Genomic DNA, 19,565 nt, shown 5'->3' on the forward strand with positions numbered 1-19,565 from the left:
TGATCGGATTGTGGAGTTGGGGTCTGGCCATTGAATTTTCCAACTATTTTGAAAAGAAAATTGCCTAATTAAAATATAAGTATGTTAGTAATTACATATTTTAATTATCAACTTTTTTATTCTAAATTTGAGAATGTTGAAATTTATTCGATTGGAGATTAAATTGTAAGTGTTTTTTTCCGTCTTATATCGATTCCTCTTTCCATGCTTTTTGTTTAAGTTGGGTAATAAAACATTTGGTTCCATCGTTGCGAGTTAAGTAGGTTTTTCTTTTGGAGAAATATGGTTGAGACATTTTTGACTTTTTGTGATCTTATAAGCCTTTCTTACATAAGAGTTTGGCAACCCTAGGAGTGAAGATGCAATGTATCTTGTGCAAGTATGAGACAGAGAGACAATGAAACATGTCGTTTTCAACTGTACGATATTTTTGGTAAATTTTAGTATCATTGCTATGAAAGGTGGAATGTTGCTCTCAGTTTGACACGTGACCAAAAGGTATGTATCTTGTCTTGGTTGGAGATGCATATATTTTGGTAAGTTTGATAGGAAATTACAGAGTTCCATGTTTGACATCACCTCATGGTCCATTCGTAGCATTCATTCATAACAAGTGTATTCCAAGAGTTGGAACCGAATCAAGAGGTGGAAAAGAAACGCATATTTTAGAACAAGAGTACATGAGATAGAGGTTGATGTCCAGATTTTTGTTTCGCACGAGATCCAATGATAAATGAGCTGGGGAAAATTAGGAAATGGTTGGTACTCCAGAGATCTCGATGACATAGTGGTCATTGCCATGTGGGTACATGTGTGTGCGCATCGCATCGCATCGCATCGCATCGCATCGGCCTTCTTTTTGGGCGTCTGGCTCCACCAGGAGACTCGGCCTCACCCACCCTTCCAAGATCATAACTGTTGCTCTCTATTTTTCATTCGATTGTTCCCTTTGATTTGTATAAAAAGCCTAGTTTTCCATTGGATTAGTACATTCAGTCATTCTTACATTGTACTCCTATTAAATGAATGCCTGAATAATGCAATTAATGGCTATGAGGAGCATACTCCAACCACCATAACCTGAAATAGCACATAAGGTGTTGGAGGAAAGCTAAGCTCAAACCGCGTGAATTATTGCATTCAATTATATGAACAAACAACAACAATAATTGCATCTAATTTCAGGACCAAATTGTTCGAGTTGGGCAGCCGTCGCTTCCATAATCTTGCCCAACTACAGCTGTTAATTTGCAAACAGACAAATTAATATTCTCATTCATCATTACAAAATTGTGTATGGGTTTTATTTAGCTTAATGTATGATGAATTATTATATATATATATATATATATATTATAGAATTCGGGTGCACATGTTTAAACTATAATTAAGTGCATTATAAATTCAAGAAAACAGCTTGAGATAGATGAAGAAAATCTAGAAAAAAGTAGTCCCATCAAGACATGGAAAAAGGCTGGAAACAAATGATATCCAACTCAACTGCACATGTTTATCTAACTAATGTCTCAAAATCTTACATCAACAATCAAATGGGATTCTTGGAAGATACAGCCAGCTTCAAACAACCCCCATATAAATATACATCAAAATTCCAAAACATATCATTCCATCTCTTCTTTCACTAGCATGGCAAAGTTTCATCTTAAGCTATGCTTCTCAGCTCTCATCCTTTTCTGTTTGACTGCTGACGTGTGCTCTCGTGGCCCCGTCTACAAACCGCCAAGTGTCGAACGCCTAACGGACAGATTCAGTCCATCCACGGTCGACAAAAGCTACGATGTTGCCTTCGGAGCCTCCAATATTCATGTCACGAATAATGGGACCACTGCTGCTCTAAGTTTGGACAAATCCTCAGGTAATAACACAATTTTTTCTCAATTTTGTTTCATTACTATTTTTTTTATCTTTTTTAATTGTTATTTTTATTATTTGTAGGATCAGGATTGGTATCGAAAAATAAATACTACTATGGATTTTTCAATGCTGCAATGAAATTGCCTGCCGGTTTTACATCTGGAGTTGTGGTGGCATTTTATGTAAGTATTGTTACAAATCTAAGTTGTTTTTTTGTGAAATGGTGTCACTTTCTAATTCAAAATATGTGTAGCTATATATGGATAATACTACCTCCGTCCCTGAAAATTCGTCCCAGTTTTCCATTTTCGTCCGTCCCCCAAAATTTGTCCCATTTCACTTTTACCATTTTTTGTAGTGGGTCCCATATTCCACCAACTCATTCTTACTCACATTTTATTATAAAACCAATATATAAAAGTAGGTCCTACAATCTACTAACTTTTTCAACTCACTTTCCATTATATTTCTTAAAACCCGTGCCCGGTCAAACTGGGACGAATTTTGGGGGACGGAGGTAGTAACATATTAATACTCCACTTGTTTTCAGTTTTGTACTAGCCCAATTTTTTGATACAGAAAGAAGTACTCCCTGGCAATCAAATAAAATCTACATAGAAATTATAGTACTCGAATAAAATTCATCCCTATCCACAGACTTTTGATTGACGAAATAATTCTTCTTTATAAAAATGTAAATGAATTTGATTCACTGGTCAGTGCCATTACAAATTTGTAATTTCCGATTTTTTTTAAATGTGATTTTCTTTTTAGAAAAAAATAATTGTTTGAATCATTAATCTTGTACTAGAAGATTTGAACACGGAATCTGTACATTTTGTAGCTATCAAATGCAAATCTTTTCCCACACAACCACGACGAGATCGACATCGAGCTGCTCGGGCACGAAAAACGAAGGGATTGGGTTCTACAAACAAACATCTATGGCAATGGAAGTGTAAGAAATGGACGAGAAGAGAAATTCTACTTATGGTTTGATCCCACTCAAGATTTCCACGACTACACCATTTTATGGAACAACCACCACATACTGTAATTCAACCCCACTCAATTAAAATTTATTTTAATTAAAAAATGTCAAGGGAAATTCGCATCCACTAATATAAAAATATGACAGGTTTTTAGTGGACAACGTGCCCGTGAGACAAGTGGCTCACACCCCTGCCATTGGGTCGGTATACCCCTCCAAGCCGATGTCGGTCTACACGACAATTTGGGACGGCTCAAAGTGGGCGACACATGGCGGGAAGTACGCGGTCGACTACAAGTACGCACCATTTGTCACAATGATGCGGGGGATCGAGATGGAGGGGTGCGTCTCCGATAGGAGAAATGCGACCGATAGTTCATCACCGTGTTCGAGAAGCGGCATTTCAAGCTTGGATCCAGTCGAGGGGGAGCCGTTTTCGCAGTTGTCGAGGCAGCAATCGGGCGCGATGGCGTGGGCGAGGAGGAAGCATATGTTTTACTCATATTGCCAAGATAAGATTAGGTATAAGGTCTTGCCTCCGGAATGCAATGCCAATTAGTATGTGTATTGTTTTACTATTATATTCTTTGCTCTACATTTGTAGAGATGATGTGTTTAAAATGTACTGTATTGTTTATGGATCAATTCCATCATTTATCAATAAATTGAATTTATATTATCTAAGATTCTAATTTGATCATGGACTACAGTTTGGGCCAATATTTGGTAGGACTATTTTGGACCCATTCATATTTCTCCACATATCGCATACGTCCTAATCCAGTGACCATAAAAAATTACCCTAAAAGAATATTTAGGTAAAGAATATTAATAAAAAATTAAAAGGCCTGAGAGTTTATGAATGACAAAAGCCTAGCAATCTTCCCTTCCTCTATATTTCTTTTCATTATAGCATCCACAACGGTGGTGGGAGTGAAGGCCGCCGTCCGTGCCAGCGGCGAGGACGAGGACCGCCGCCGCTGCGCTCGCGCCGTGCCTTTGAATTATTTTTTTTTAATTTTAAAAATCGTTTTTAAATTATATAAAATGATTAAAAAAAATTCAAATCCCAAAAATATGGCCGTTTTTTCTGAATTTTTTTTATTTTTTCCCCCAAAATCATCTATAAATACACACATTCATCATCCATTTATCACATCAATTCATCTCTCATTCATCTCGCATTCTTAATTCTCATACAAACTATCAACACATTCATCTCTCATTCAAAACCTCAAATGGATTTCACCCATATTATGGCGGAAGCGGAACGCGAAGAACAAGAATACTATGAACAACATCGTGCCGCTTACGAAGCATATGTCGCGGCGAATACCCCCGAATCCACAATCAACTACAAGAAGACCTAATCAAACACATGTGAGCGAAATTCGGCAACGCGTAGTGGTTTTTTTAATTTTTAGTATTTTAATTATGTAATTTTTAATTTTTTAGGATTTTAATTATGTCGTTTTTATTTTATTTGTCATTTCTAATATTATTTAGGTTTTTTTAATGAATTTTAGTATTATTGAAATGTTATTGTTTAATTAAATTTTAAATTAATTGTGCTAGTCCTTGCGAAGAACACAGCTGTGGGTGTTGTGCTCTTGCCAGAGAGCAGACAGAAAAAGTGGGGTCGGGCCCACAACCGTGCAGCTGGCAAGAGCACGGTTATGGATGCTCTTATTGTCAACTATGCTACGTTTTTTATAGTATAATAAATTGCCGGAATAAACCATAAAATTTGGTGATACTATAATCAGTCCTTTTGAAAATCAGCCACTAATTATGATTTTGGTGCACTTTATATGTATAGATAGTATCGGTCTTTGTCAAAATAAGTTGTATACACTTCTTGTATTACTCGTTCATGTCTACAATACACATTTTAATTCGACGTAAATTTTTAAAAATTGTTTGACACTATAAAGAAAATTAGTTGAATATACGTTTCATTTTAATATTATTAGTTTTTAGTTGAATGTGTATGTAATAAGTTAGTGAATTATGACTTGTGAGACCATTTGTCAAAAATGAAAAAAAAAAAAAACGTGTTTCACAATTATGAAAGTTCCAAAATGTCAAGTTTGTCGGATTTTGAGGGAGTACTATTAATAGTTTTTCTAGTAATATTAGTACTATTAAAGTATAAATATGAGTATAGAGATTTTTAAAATATGAGCAATCCAGAAGTAAAAATGACAGTACAAATACTAATTTCAAAATCAATATACTACTACTAGTATTAAAAATTTCAATAAGCTGACGCAATATATATCTTTATACTTTCAAATAATGCTGATTTCCAACCAGAAAATACAAAATTCCAATTCCCAAAGTTTTAAATAATGAAAAAGTGATTCCAAAAAGGTGACCACTGCGTGAAAGATTTGCACATTTTGTGGCCACTCACTTGCTGTGTGAAGAGCCTCTCCGTTGCAAGCGGCGCCATTCCAGTTCAAATGGAGGCTATAACAACGGTGGCGGTGTGGCGGCCGGAGGGCTTCCCCTCCGTAATCCCGGGGTGGTTCTCCGAGGTTAGCCCAATGTGGCCTGGTAATTTCCTTGCTTTTTCAATAACTATATCAGTATATTACATGTTTGTTGAAATTCTCTTTTCGTCATGTAAGAATCAGAAGCTGAGATTTTTCGTTGATTGTTTATCAAAAAACAGAGCTTTGAGTGAAGATGTATCTTTTCACACATTTCAATCTGTAGTTGGTTTTTGACTATTTAATTTAATTTTCTCTCATTGTGAATGAAATCAAAAGCTAAATTGTGGTGAAACATGCAGGAGAAGCACACTCATTGAAGGTGGAAAAGATATTGTTTCAGGGAAAGTCGGATTACCAGAACGCAATTGTTTTTCAGGTAAAATGTTCTTCATGATGAGAGAGAGATGGCACTTTTGTCTCTATAAGTACTGGTGAATTATGATTAATTCCTTGAATCCTACTGCAGTCATCAACTTATGGAAAGGTTCTTGTCTTGGATGGAGTGATTCAGCTCACAGAGAGGGATGAGTGTTCTTATCAAGAAATGATCACTCATCTTCCACTTTGCTCCATTCCCAACCCCAAAAAGGTGCTTCCACTACCAATCTCTCATAGGATTACATCTCATGTATTGTAAAAATTGACAAATTTATTAAATGTGGGGCTTTTGCTTTCCTTGATGTGAACAGTGCATAAGTTTCATATTCCATTTGGTTTGTGATCTAACCAGATGTTGTTCGTTTCAAGGTTTTGGTGATTGGGGGAGGAGATGCTGGAGTCCTACGTGAAGTGTCGCGCCATTCATCAGTCGAGAAGATAGATATCTGTGAGGTTGACAAAATGGTAGTTGATGCAAGTATAGTAAATCCCCTGTTTCTACTCATTTCTCACTTGTTGCTCATTCTCCCTTCGATAGAAAACTACATATATAATTGATTTAAATAAGAGAATCTCTTATGTAATAGTAATACATTATTGTACACTCTTTTGGAATTTTACTTTTGATCCTTTGCCCAAAAAAAGAAAGTAAAGCTCTAATGTAAGATATTGATATAGGTTTCTAAAAAGTTCTTCCCAAGCGTAGCCATTGGATTTGATGATCCCCGTGTCACACTACACATCGGAGATGGTAAAACTGAACTCTATACGTAAACTGCTTCACATCTCTGCTTCAAATTTGACACACTACATTTCCTGACAATCTTTGTAGGAGTGGCGTTTCTGAAGGCTGCCCCAGAAGGAACCTATAATGCAGTCATAGTAGATTCCTCAGACCCAATTGGTAACAACTAACAACACAAATCATTGCTTTTTAATAGCCCTTGTTTCTGTTCTTGGCTGTGAGTTCTTGCTTGCATAATTTAGGCCCCGCTCAGGAGCTGTTCGAGAAGCCTTTCTTTGAGTCCGTTGCTAGGGCTCTTCGCCCGGGTGGCGTTGTCTGCACACAGGCTGAGAGCATATGGCTTCATATGCACATTATAGAGGGCATTGTTGCAAACTGCAGCCAGGTTTTTAAAGGCTCTATCAACTATGCTTGGACAACAGTTCCTACATATCCAAGGCACTCTCTCCCCCTCTCTCTCTCTTTTTCCCATATTTTACTATATCTTGGATCTGTATACTGAAAGCAACTTGTTTTGTGCTTGTACACTATGTTTTTTGTATGCTATCTGAATTGTTCGCCAATCGCATATGAATGTCCCTCTATTTTACTATAGATTGGGCCTGTTGGCTTTGTATGATTGGATTAACCTTATGTAAAATGCTTAGTCTGAACTATGTTGTGCTGTTATGGGGGTTATCGGCTTCATGCTGTGCGCGACTGAGGGGCCTGCTGTTGATTTCAAGAATCCGGTAAACCCAATTGACGGTCGTGTTGGGGATAAGACCATGTTTATCGCTGCTTTGAGTCGACCTCCACGTCAGAAACTTAATTAAAAAAATAAAATAAATGCAATACATATTCTCCCTCTCTCCTCGACCCAAGTCTCCTTCTCTCCTCAAACCAACCTTCGGTCTCTCTTCTCATTTAATAATATCAGCCAATTGACACAATTTCATTGGCTGATATTATTATTTTTAATAATTAATATATCTTTAATATATTATATTAAAAAATTATAAAATTTATATCAAAATTCATAATTTTTCTTCCTCTATAAATAGAGACCACATATGCTATAGTTTTGCACACAAAAAATATCATCTTTTCTCCTCCTATAATCCTTATTGTTTAGTAGAATTTCATATTTTTTAGTTTAGTAGAATTTCATATTTTTTAGTTTATTTATTTGTTTTTATAATTTTTAGTTTGTCATTTATTATGTTTTTTCGATAAATTTACAATAATAATTATTTCATGTAATAATAATAGTATTAAAAAATAATGTAAAAATAAATATATAATAGTGTGGTTGGGTGGTCATTGATAAACCATGAATATATGTGTGGTTGGGTTGGATGAATATTAATGATATGGAAGATGATGTGTAAGAGATAGAAATGAATTAAATATTAAAAAAGTGGATGATTGGGTTGGGTTGAAGGGTTGTTGATAAACATGGTCTAAGGGAGAGTTGAATTTTTACAACTATGAGGTACTACTACTAAAGAAACATGTTGTAGATTGGAATTTTCTCACTTCAGTTTGCTTTACTGATTTTTTTATGGTGCTCTTTTCAGATCCATTCTGCAGCTTTCTGCTTGCCCTCATTTGCCAGAAAATTGATTCCGGCGAAGACTGATTGATATGATAAAGCTAAAACTACTGGATTAAATTTATTTTTTCCTACAAATCTTGGAGTGAGAAACCCATGTTTCATTTTTGTCTGGACAATGTAAGAATTCATTTTCATTGAACCATTTATTATGATCATGTAATTTCCATAAATATTTATAAAAAAAAGGATAAACATAAAATCAAGATACAGCCCACTCTGAAATTGATAGATGGGCTCACTTCATCAGAAACTACTCACTTCCAAATTACTACTACATCAATATCAAAAGATTGTTCCTTCGTTGGGTATTAAAAGTCTCATCCAATTATTATTTGAGAAATATCGCTGTTAACTTCGCAGCAAATTTCTCTCTATAGATTGACATAGAGTTCTCTTAAGTAATCCGAATTAGATAATTTTATACTAAAAATGAACCATACTTTGGTTCTGGGGTTTTCATGCTTGAAAACTTTCAAGATTCTAATAAACTAGATTACAAAAAAAGCAAAATTTATTGGAGTACAATAAAATAGGGATATTTGTATGTAAATTTCAAATTTTTTGTCAAATTTGGTTTTGTATATCAACATAAAAATTCACTTATAAATTACCAAATCATTAATTTGTATTGATTTTGCTGCCTAAAATGTGACTTCATTTTGGTTGACGTCTGATAGTGCCACCTACCTAAGTAAATCAAGTGATGTTAACGGTAAAATCTGAATTGCTTGCAAAATCAAAACAAATCAATAGTTTCATAAACTGTAAGTGGATTTTAATGTTGGTATACAAACTAGAATTTGACAAAAGTATATGAATAACTACCTTTATAAATAGGAACATAGTGAATAATTTATAATTACTTTCATAAATACCAGTATAGTGTATTTCATAACTAAAACTCCTGTTTTTTTTTCTGTGAAATATACAATAATCTCCATAAAAATAATTATAAAAACATTGTGTCCAAATTTTCATTTTGATAAGTAGGGCTGCTATTTTTTGAAAACTAATAGGGATAAAAATGAACAGTCCAAATCATGGAATTCGAACCACATTTTTGGGGTGGGTCAATAGCCTTCCATCTGTGTACAGATTGCAGCAAATTGTCTGCATATAGAGCCATCAAAATTCCTAGCAATATCCATATACATACGTGTGACGTTCTAGTCAAAGAAAGTAGTTCCATTTTACAATATATATACTAGTATTAATAAAATCCTACTCCATCATATACATATTTTAATATTATTAAACCACTGAAATAAAATATACGAGTTATACAATATTTACACGATAGTATTTAATCAAAATTTCCAACCTTATAACATTTTATTTAATCAAAATTTTCAACGAGTCGAATATACAATATTTACACGATAGTATTTAATCAAAATTTCCAACCTTATAACATTTTATTTAATCAAAATTTTCAACGAGTCGAATATACAATATTTACACGATAGTATTTAATCAAAATTTCCAACCTTATAACATTTTATTTAATCAAAATTTTCAACGAGTCGAATATCCACTTTTTGTGTCATTGGACAACGACAGTCAATCTTAATTTCAATGGGGAGAAGAGTCAGGTAGCACTCAAAAATTAGGTCTTGAAAATAAATGAAGGCACATTAAAATTATATGCCCCCACCCAAATATTTGGAACTATGATGTTCTCGAACTAACTCAATATTCAAACACCATTAGAATCTATTAATTTAATTTTACTTTCCTAGCTAGTTTACAACTTATAACTCTATTTGTTCTTTCTAAGTAGCCTAGGTAGAAACCATTAACCATATATTTAATGATAAATTTTGATTAAATGGCCAGATATAGATTGATTCCCTTGCTAGATATTCATATAATTTGGATATACTACAATAATGTACAATAATATGATAGTCGGTAATAGCTTTTAAAGATATAATTAAACACATCTACAAAAAAAATTAAGAGTTGGATGCAATATCTAAAGAAGCAAGTCCAATCATAAAGTTGCACAATAATATTTTGTAAATAGAATAGATTTGTGGGGATATCATAAGCTAATGTATTTATTATGGTCAATTTCCACCTACCTTTTGCTGCCACTTAATTAATTATTAATGGATAATTAATGTTTCCACACTTTCTAAAGTATATCATCCCAATAATAGATCATATGAGTCCAAAACTGCAAGGGCTGCCATATTGTTCTCTATTTTCGGATTTTATTGTGGACCAATAAATTATTTGATTTTTAGCAGAAATGGATGTTTCACCTAATTATTGATATGTGTTTTTAATTAGGGTTCTTTGCATTCAAATCGTTCTCTTTTTCAACCTAGCTTGTTATTCTGTAGTATCAATTATAAATTAGGAATAAGTTGTTTTCTTATAATTGTACGTAAACAATTAGAAGTTGTTTTCAATTATATAATTAATTAGGAATAAGTTGTTTTCTCTTGTACGTAAACAGTTAATTCCGATGTTTATTTTTGGCATTTAATTGACTGATTGAGTACTTGAAATTTTAGCGTCAATAGTAAATTATGTTAATTAATTTGAAATTTTACCAGTAGCATTTAGAAAATATATTAAATATATATGTTGTTTTACTGAAAACGAAAAATTAAGAATGTACGTGCGCAAGTAGAAATTAGAGATCATATAATTGTTGACCAAATAATAAGCACATTATTAGTCGACCTACCCTAATCCGGTTTATAGTGACTAGTAAGATTAATGTATTATTTGTTTATTATAGTTTATGAGCTTCAGATTATATTTTATTAGTTTCTAATCGTCAGAAGACTTCTACCAAACTGCCCTAAAAAATTAATTTACTAAAATTCATGCAATAAACTAGTATATCTCGAAGAACTGAACTACTACATGAAAACAACTTTAAAAGAATATTATATGTAAGATACTTTCTTTTCGAATTTCATATCTTATTATTATATTGCTTAGTTTGTCTTTTGCAACAATTTTATCTGAAAGTCACGTTGAAATTAATCAGTTTTATAATTAGCATGGAAAAAAAATCGTATCAATTCATATGGCTTCCCACGCAAATGATAGAATCAGTGGACCATGAGTCATCCAAAATCCACACCACTTCTTTATATTATTCCAAAACATTACTGTTTACCACATTTCTTATTTAAGATAGTAGTAGTAGTACTTAATTCATAGATGTAATGTTTTTATTTTCATTTTCTTTTACTATTTTTTTTATTTCAATTAAGTTAAATCCTCAATAACTAATATGTGAAATTCATTAAAATTCCAAAAGTCATTTTTATTGAAATCAAAGAATACATGATTGAAATATAAAAGTATGCATTATTGAAAGCGAAAAATATATAATCGTATCACTAGTTAGTGTGACGAAATCATGCTCAAATTTGTTTGAGTAGATTGTGTTGGAGTAGAAGATGGGCAGCGGTATTGCGCGGCGACTCATGCATATTATTTGAAACCTTGATTTGGGGGTTGTGTGTTGGGTTGGGTCATTCGTTTTCAATGACTGTGATGTGCATTATAAGTTACATACACATGATGTCGGTAATCAATTCTCGGAAAGCCTAGATCCTTCGAATGATAATTCTTTGATATTTGTAACTCCCAAAATACGACGACTTCTCAATACTCTCTGTCTATAAATTTGTAGCATGTGTAAGATTACAATTCACTTTTTCATTGTCTTCCCTTATTGCATTATAATTTTTAAAAGATTATGGAATTCACCTTCCTAAACTGTCTACAACCTAGCAATACTTCGTCCTCCATTCGAGTCTGATGTGTGCGTGTTTATGAATTCATGAAACATGGGGACAAATCCAATGTAATCTTTTTCGAATGTGTTTTCCACGACCGTGTGGTATAAGTGTTGTTTCTTATCTTATTACGTTTTTTTAGTTATTTATCTAAAACCATTAATTGTTTATTTTTTCCATGCAAGGCACTAGGATTCAAGGCACATTTCCCGCAATTTACAAAATAAGTTTCGTGATCAAATTAAGGAAGCTTCAATTGTTACTATTTGCCATTTTTTTTGTAAGAAGAAGTAGAGTACATCCTCCTATTTCAGATTATAAATTCTAAATTATTATATGCTCCAAAACACGGATATCTGAAGTCATCGACCCCAAATTTCCAAGATTTATTATTTAAGACAATTGATCTAATCAAGCAAATTTAAAAAATAGGTGAAGAGCTACTCTTTGGTACTTTTTTAGTACTACTGCTTTTGCAATTACATTATTATTATTTGTGTATTTACATTATTATTATTTGTGTATTAACATTTACTCGGATTGTATTTTTGTATATATAATTAGTGTGATTATTGACCTCGACAAGGCCATTACACAATTTAATTCTGGATCGTGAAGGATTGAATATTTTAGTTTGTCATAAAGATGGTGATGGTACTTGTGATTTTTCTACTAATGTTGTTTACAAATAAGTTTTACAAAATGTGTAGAATATGAAATATTAAATTATATTAATTGTGTTAACTTTTGTTAATGTTTGATTTTATTTATGTTTTTGTCTATGTAATTGACTAATTTTTTATATTGCCACGTTAATTGTTTATATTTTCATAATGTGTTTATTTACTATATATAAATGTATTTATGTTTCAATTAAATTAGTTCACAACTTAAAAAATTACAACACTAAAATAAAATAAGTCGTACAACGCACGGGTGTGACACTAGTATAGGTTAAAAAGTCCAAGGCAAATTAAATATGTGAATTGTATTATTTAATAGTATAGCGTCTTAATCTCTCCCATGATTTTCTAAACCAGTTTTGCATCCTGTGTTATATTAATATAGCTGGAGTTCAATGAGAACAATATATTTTTATTTGAAGAAAAGATAAATGTACATAAATTGTACATGTACATGATATCCTTAAATTTTGAAATTTAAGTGAATTTAATTAAAAATTAGTTTTGTTATTTATTGTATTATATGTAGCAAGAAGTGATATAGAAATTTTATGTCGAATTATAACATGATTTTGAGCTTGATTTGAATTAATTGTAAAATATTTACTAAGAAAATATTTTTTTGCTTAAATATACAAATATTTTTAAGTAAAAATTTAATTTTTTTTCGAAGTGTTGCAAAATAATTAGTATGAAATTTATTTTAAGTTAATTAATGTTTATAAAATGATTTTAATGTAAAATATTAAAAAAAGTTCAGTTATGTACTTATAATTATGTACGTTTATCTGCCCTTTTATTTGTAACTTTTCGATTGTCGTGGTAGTTAAAAATAAAACCATACAACAAAAGTTAGAGCTCATGTTAAGCTTAATTTATTTACGGGCTCTTATATTTATAATTTATTTTCACGATTATTACCTTAGATAATTTAATTTTAAAAATATGAAAATTTTAATTTCGGACTGGAGCAACATTAATATTCTTATATTCTACATTTATTACACTTTTAAAAAGTGAGTGGATAAGCAGATAATCGTCGGTGTAGTAATAAATAGTACTCCGTAATTGTTATAGCAACCATTACATTTCGCAAAGTACATAAATATCTTCATTTGTCTATCTAAAATAATTAGATTAAAATATTGGCAATAATAATTAATGACAGATAATTTATTGCTAATTGATGTTTTTATGGTGCATATAGAGTAAGAGACTTGCACGACAATATATCCAGCAGACGATTCTGTGACAATTAGTTTTGTGGTAACAACTAACAATTCAAAATCAGATCTAATTATGATTATAATTAGTTTCTTAATAGTTTGTTGGCTATTTATTTATTTTTATTTTTTAAACATAGTTGGTCTGCTATTCAAAGGCATCCATCATATTTATTGTCTTATACTAGCGGACAATTGCTATTTATAACGATAGTAGTATTCGTTTATTGTTTCCTTTTTCCATATGGAATATTCATAAATAATAATAGTAATAAACAAAATTAATTAACAAAAAATTTAAGAATAAAACACCTAATTGTACGCGTTGTTAGTTAGGGCGGTGAAATCTTAAAAGCATATTAAGTAATAATTTCGTGAGATTAGGATAATTTTAGCTACAAATTTACAATTTTGATCAATTAAGTTATTCAAATATACAATAAATCCATCATGATTTGTGTTGATATGTTCAATGTGAGAATATATGCTAAACAAATCCAATCGTTTTCATATGAAACAAACAAATACTCATCAATTACACATCAATTTACCAAACTTGGCAACGGAGGGGCAGGTCTTGCCCCAATGAGTCTGGGTTCGAATCTCACTGCTGTCATGTAGTTGCTTCCATCTCTCAGGCACAATTGTGAGGCCTTGGAAGATGTGCTTCTGGCAACCAGTGGGTTAAGGTCTCCCCCTTAACGGGCTACTGCGTACCCTGATTGAACCCCCTCACATGATGTCGGGCCGGAGTGTGGGGGCCGCCAAGGAGACGGAATCGCCTTTTTTGCCACAATGGATGTGGAAACAAATTAGAAGAAAAAAATTATTCATAACTTATATATATATATAGTAGTGATCTAGGGCAAATGCCCCTTAACCAAATAACTAGAGAACAAATCATAGCCACAAGATCAAAAAAATCAAGGGCTAGTATTAATTTTCGAATTTAATGAGATATTAGTTCCATCAATCACAAATTTACTCCATAATAACAATGCAGGGGTATTATGGTCATTGCATAGCCAATTGAATTAACTCCAAAATAAGGTTAGGTGCGAAAATTTGAATTCATTTGAAAACCGCGTCTTCTTCTCTTTTCTCCTCTTCTCTGTTCGCCATCGTCATCGCCGATTAAACCACATTCAAGCCATCGCCACCGCGTCGCTGTCGCCGTAGCAGTAGTTGTAGCCGTCTCCTTTCTTCCTGACTGCCGCTGCTCCCTTTGCTCATGAATCTCCTTCCGCTGCATACAATCATAGTACTACATTTACAACAATCTGAGTCGTACACAATTTAAGGAAACAGAGGAGATTAATTACTGGTGCGTTGTGCGAAACAGGTATACGATTAATCTGATCTCCTTCCCCCTGCTCCCCGCCAACCACCTGCGCATTTTAGTCCGGATCAGATCAATAAAATCTCTCAACAGATTGATAGATGAGTAGAAACCTCAGCCCAAGTGGATCTGGATCGTTCATCGTGACTTTCATCATCATCATCACGACCGTGATTAGGATTCAGAACTGTATCAGCGAGTCCGCATATTAAACCCTCCGTTTCCGACGTGAGATTTTGTTGTGTGTTTAGGTGAGGAAATGATTGAAGAAGATGTAAAGATATAAATAGAGTTGGCGGTTATAGCCACAAGATTTTTATATTGATTCATCCAATCATATGAGCTAATTTAATTTTAGTTGCTACCGACACTACCTACATAATTTATATTGATTCATCCAATCATCAGCGGCAGTCAGGAAGAAAGGAAGAATAAGAGTGATGTGTTTTGTAAACAATAGTGAAGTAAAATCAGAATAAGAGTGATGTATTTTGTAAACAGGAGTGAAGTAAAATCAGAATAAGAGTGATGTGTTTTGTAAACAGGAGTGAAGTAAAATCAGAATAAGAGTGATGTGTTTTGTAAACAAGAGTGAAGTAAAATCAGAATAAGAGTGATGTGTTTTGTAAACAAGAGTGAAGTAAAATCAGAATAAGAGTGATGTGTTTTGTAAACAAGAGTGAAGTAAAATCAGAATAAGAGTGATGTGTTTTGTAAACAAGAATGAAGTAAAATCAGAATAAGAGTGATGTGTTTTGTAAACAAGAATGAAGTAAAATCAGAATAAGAGTAATGTGTTTTGTAAACAAGAGTGAAGTAAAATCAGAATAAGAGTGATGTGTTTTGTAAACAAGAGTGAAGTAAAATCAGAATAAGAGTGATGTGTTTTGTGAACAAGAGTGAAGTAAAATCAGAATAAGAGTGATGTGTTTTGTAAACAAGAGTGAAGTAAAATCAGAATAAGAGTGATTGTTAATTTTTAGCTATTTATATATTGAAAGCATCACATGTTTAGTGAATCTCAAGTCTCCACTAACCAAAACCTACAGTCTTTCCCTCTGTCACTCTCCCTTCTTCACTCACCTATCCTCTCTCTCACTCACGTTTTCCGGCGGATAATCCGGTGATACAAAGCTCAATTTCTACAAAATATGATTCATATTCATAGAATCACATTCCTCTCAAATTCTGCAACAACTCTCTCCGTCTTTCAAAGTCTTTGTAACGACAATAAAAAAACCCAACATTTAACCCTCTCCCTGCTTGAGCCCACCGTGAATCCAACCAATTTAAAGGCTAGAAGAATGTCTTCCGGATTTCCAGGGGGCTTTACCGGTGGCATGAACAGCACCAATCAACAACAACAATTTCCGTTCCGATCGCCGCTATCCGAAATCCTTCACGACCCTGCTTCCCAGATCCGGCAACGGAAGAGACCACTAGCAGAATTTTCAGCAACAGAACCAGCAAGGCTTCTCTCCGCCGCCGTCCATGGCCGGAATCACGGTGTGAGGAGGGGGGGCAGCGTGATCAATTATGCTATATTTATGTCACCAGATAATAGTATTACTCTCCTATTACAGAGGAAAATAAGTGATGAACGTGAAAAAAACGGCAACACATAGTGAAATTTCATAATGTAATTTCCAAAAATACCCTCAGCCTATTTTAGATTATTAAAATAAATAATATTTGTTCCATTAGATTATTCTCTAGTTATACACTTAAGATTAGTTTTATCTTGATCACTAACCTCTATATATATATATAGAGAGAGTTGTGATCATATGATAACCCCTAAATCACGTAATAACCCTATAACCAAATCTGAACCACACATATTTTCTAATCTTGTGGTTGAGATTCAAACTTAGATTTACTTCATAAAAAAAGCGCGGGGGTAAATATGTCATTTCCCTCATTTAATTTCTGAATTTCGCCAAATATCACGTAAAATGATAAAATGATATATGTTAGGTTTATTGCATAGAATGATAGTTTTGCCGGATAGAATGATACTCTGAGTTGATAAAATGATACTTTTGACTGACTGATAAAATGATAAAATGATATATGTTAGGTTTATTGCATAGAATGATAGTTTTGCCGAATAGAATGATACTCTGAGTTGATAAAATGATACTTTTGACTGATAAAATGATAAAATGATATATGTTAGGTTTATTGCATAGAATGATAGTTTTGCCGGATAGAATGATACTCTAAGTTGATAAAATGATACTTTTGACTGATAAAATGATAAAATGATACTCCCCCCGTCCCGGACTACTCGCACATTTCCTTTTCGGCATGGAGATTAAGGAATGAGTGTATAGCAAAGTCAACAATTGCGGCTGTAGGTGATAATTTTTACTAAAAATGGAAAGAGTGCAAATAACTTGGGACGCCCAGAAAGGAAATAAGTGCAAGTAGTCCGGGACGGAGGGAGTATATGTTAGGTTTATTGCATAGAATGATAGTTTTGCCGGATAGAATGATACTCTGAGTTGATAAAATGATACTTTTGACTGACTGATAAAATGATAAAATGATATATGTTAGGTTTATTGCATAGAATGATAGTTTTGCCGGATAGAATGATACTCTGAGTTGATAAAATGATACTTTTGACTGATAAAATGATATATGTTAGGTTTATTGCATATAATGATAGTTTTGCCGGATAGAATGATACTCTGAGTTGATAAAATGATACTTTTGACTGACTGATAAAATGATAAAATGACAAAATGATATATGTTAGGTTTATTGCATAGAATGATAGCTTTGCCGGATAGAATGATACTCTGAGTTGATAAAATGATACTTTTGACTGATAAAATGATAAAATAATATATGTTAGGTTTATTGCATAGAATGATAGTTTTGCCGGATAGAATGATACTCTGAGTTGATAAAATGATACTTTTGACTGACTGATAAAATGATAAAATGACAAAATGATACTCCCTCCGTCCCATGCTACTCGCACTTTTCATTTTAGGCCGTAAATTTGGGATTGATTTTTTTGTGTAATTAAAAAAGAATTTTAGGTGTAATGAGACATCACTTAATAAAAGAGCTCTTAACTTAAACTAACATATTAATTAAATGCATTAATTCTAACTTAAATTATAAATAGTGTAAGGACTTTGTGACGAGCCGAAAAGCAAACGTGCGAGTAGCACGGGACAGAGGGAGTATATGTTAGGTTTATTGCATAGAATGATAGCTTTGCCGGATAGAATGATACTCTGAGTTGATAAAATGATACTTTTGACTGATAAAATGATACTTAAATAAGATTTTATGTATTTAAATGAGCCAAATTTGTATATTATGGGAAATAAGATTTTACGTATAACTGAACCTCATACATCTGTATATCATGAGAAATAAGATTTTACGTATTTAAATTATTTAAATGAGCGAAATTTGGATACGTAAATTTTATCATGAGCGAAATTCAGAAATTAAATAAGCGAAATGACATATTTACCCTCTGCGCCCTTTTTATGAAGAAAAGCTAAGTTTGAATCTAGACCACGTGATTTTAAAAATGTGTGGTCTAGATTTAGTTATAGAGTTATTACGGAAATTGGGGTTATCATTATAATGCACCTATATATATATAAGCTAATACCTAACCATAGTATCAATAGATTCAATAGTAATGAATAAGATGATAGAACTAATTTTGAGAGTTTCAATAATAATAAAATAAATTAGAGCACTTAGCAAAAACCCAAAATAATGAACGATTTGGAATATCATTTTCATCTCTCGTGAGTCAACCACGTAGTGGAATATTAAAATCGAGTTTAATATTTTGATGTAATCTCACTTATCTGCATATAATTGCACACGTTTACACGTCTCTCTCTCTCTCAAAGTTAAAAATAAAAGTTAAATAGCATCTGTCTTAGTCTTAGCCAACAATAAAATAGATAAAGCTTTAAGAGCATCCGCAGCGCGTCTCATTGCCATCTCTATCTCGTCTCGGCGAGACGAGACGGCGTTGCAACCCCGCTTCTCGTCCCGGTCTCAGCGAGTGTCTCGTCCCAGCGAGACGGATGGCGCGCCAACTCGCCACGCGCCAGCGCCACGTGACGCCCACTCGCCGGCCCGCGAGTGGGAGTCGTCACTGCTGAAGCTATAAATCATTTTTTTAAATTCGATTTTAATAAAAAAAATAAAAATAAAAGCCGTCATATGACCGTTCAATTGTCATTTTAAATTTTATTTTCTTTTTTACTCTATAAATACTTCTCTTTCATCCTCATTATACACACAAACACACATCTATTCTTCTCAAATCATCTTCATTTCCTCTCCAATTTTCATTTCAAAAATGTCCGGCGACGGAAACGAGGGCGGCTCCGGCGGATATGACTTGAACGCGTTTGGCGATTGAGGGGGCATGTACAATGTATTGGGTGGTTCCGGTTCGTCGATGCCGGCGGCGTACC

At 33.0% G+C, this 19,565-nt stretch overlaps 2 protein-coding genes across 5 annotated transcripts; both read left to right on the forward strand.

The window, feature by feature from the left end:
- Positions 1-1,576: 1,576 nt before the first annotated feature.
- On the forward strand, positions 1,577-3,545 carry LOC121767271 (probable xyloglucan endotransglucosylase/hydrolase protein 33). The gene is made up of 4 exons (XM_042163508.1): positions 1,577-1,876; positions 1,957-2,057; positions 2,720-2,928; positions 3,014-3,545. The coding sequence occupies exons 1-4, from the start codon at positions 1,648-1,650 to the stop codon at positions 3,423-3,425; spliced, it is 951 nt and encodes a 316-aa protein (XP_042019442.1). The 5' UTR covers positions 1,577-1,647; the 3' UTR covers positions 3,426-3,545.
- Positions 3,546-5,136: 1,591 nt separating this feature from the next.
- On the forward strand, positions 5,137-8,246 carry LOC121766528 (spermidine synthase 1-like). 4 transcript variants are annotated; one of them, XM_042162786.1, is made up of 8 exons: positions 5,137-5,425; positions 5,664-5,740; positions 5,831-5,953; positions 6,112-6,216; positions 6,421-6,493; positions 6,575-6,646; positions 6,730-6,925; positions 8,047-8,246. In XM_042162786.1, exons 1-8 carry the CDS (start codon positions 5,332-5,334, stop codon positions 8,090-8,092), a joined length of 786 nt encoding a protein of 261 aa, XP_042018720.1. In that variant the 5' UTR covers positions 5,137-5,331; the 3' UTR covers positions 8,093-8,246. The 4 variants fall into 4 exon arrangements, with proteins under 4 accessions (XP_042018720.1, XP_042018718.1, XP_042018719.1 ...); XM_042162784.1 differs by lacking the exon at positions 8,047-8,246 and having other exon boundaries at positions 5,151-5,425; positions 6,730-7,143; XM_042162785.1 differs by lacking the exon at positions 8,047-8,246 and having other exon boundaries at positions 5,153-5,425; positions 6,112-6,207; positions 6,730-7,143.
- Positions 8,247-19,565: the final 11,319 nt, after the last annotated feature.

This window comes from Salvia splendens, chromosome 15 (genome assembly GCF_004379255.2).
Source record: "Salvia splendens isolate huo1 chromosome 15, SspV2, whole genome shotgun sequence".
In the NCBI taxonomy this organism is placed as follows: Eukaryota; Viridiplantae; Streptophyta; class Magnoliopsida; order Lamiales; family Lamiaceae; genus Salvia; species Salvia splendens.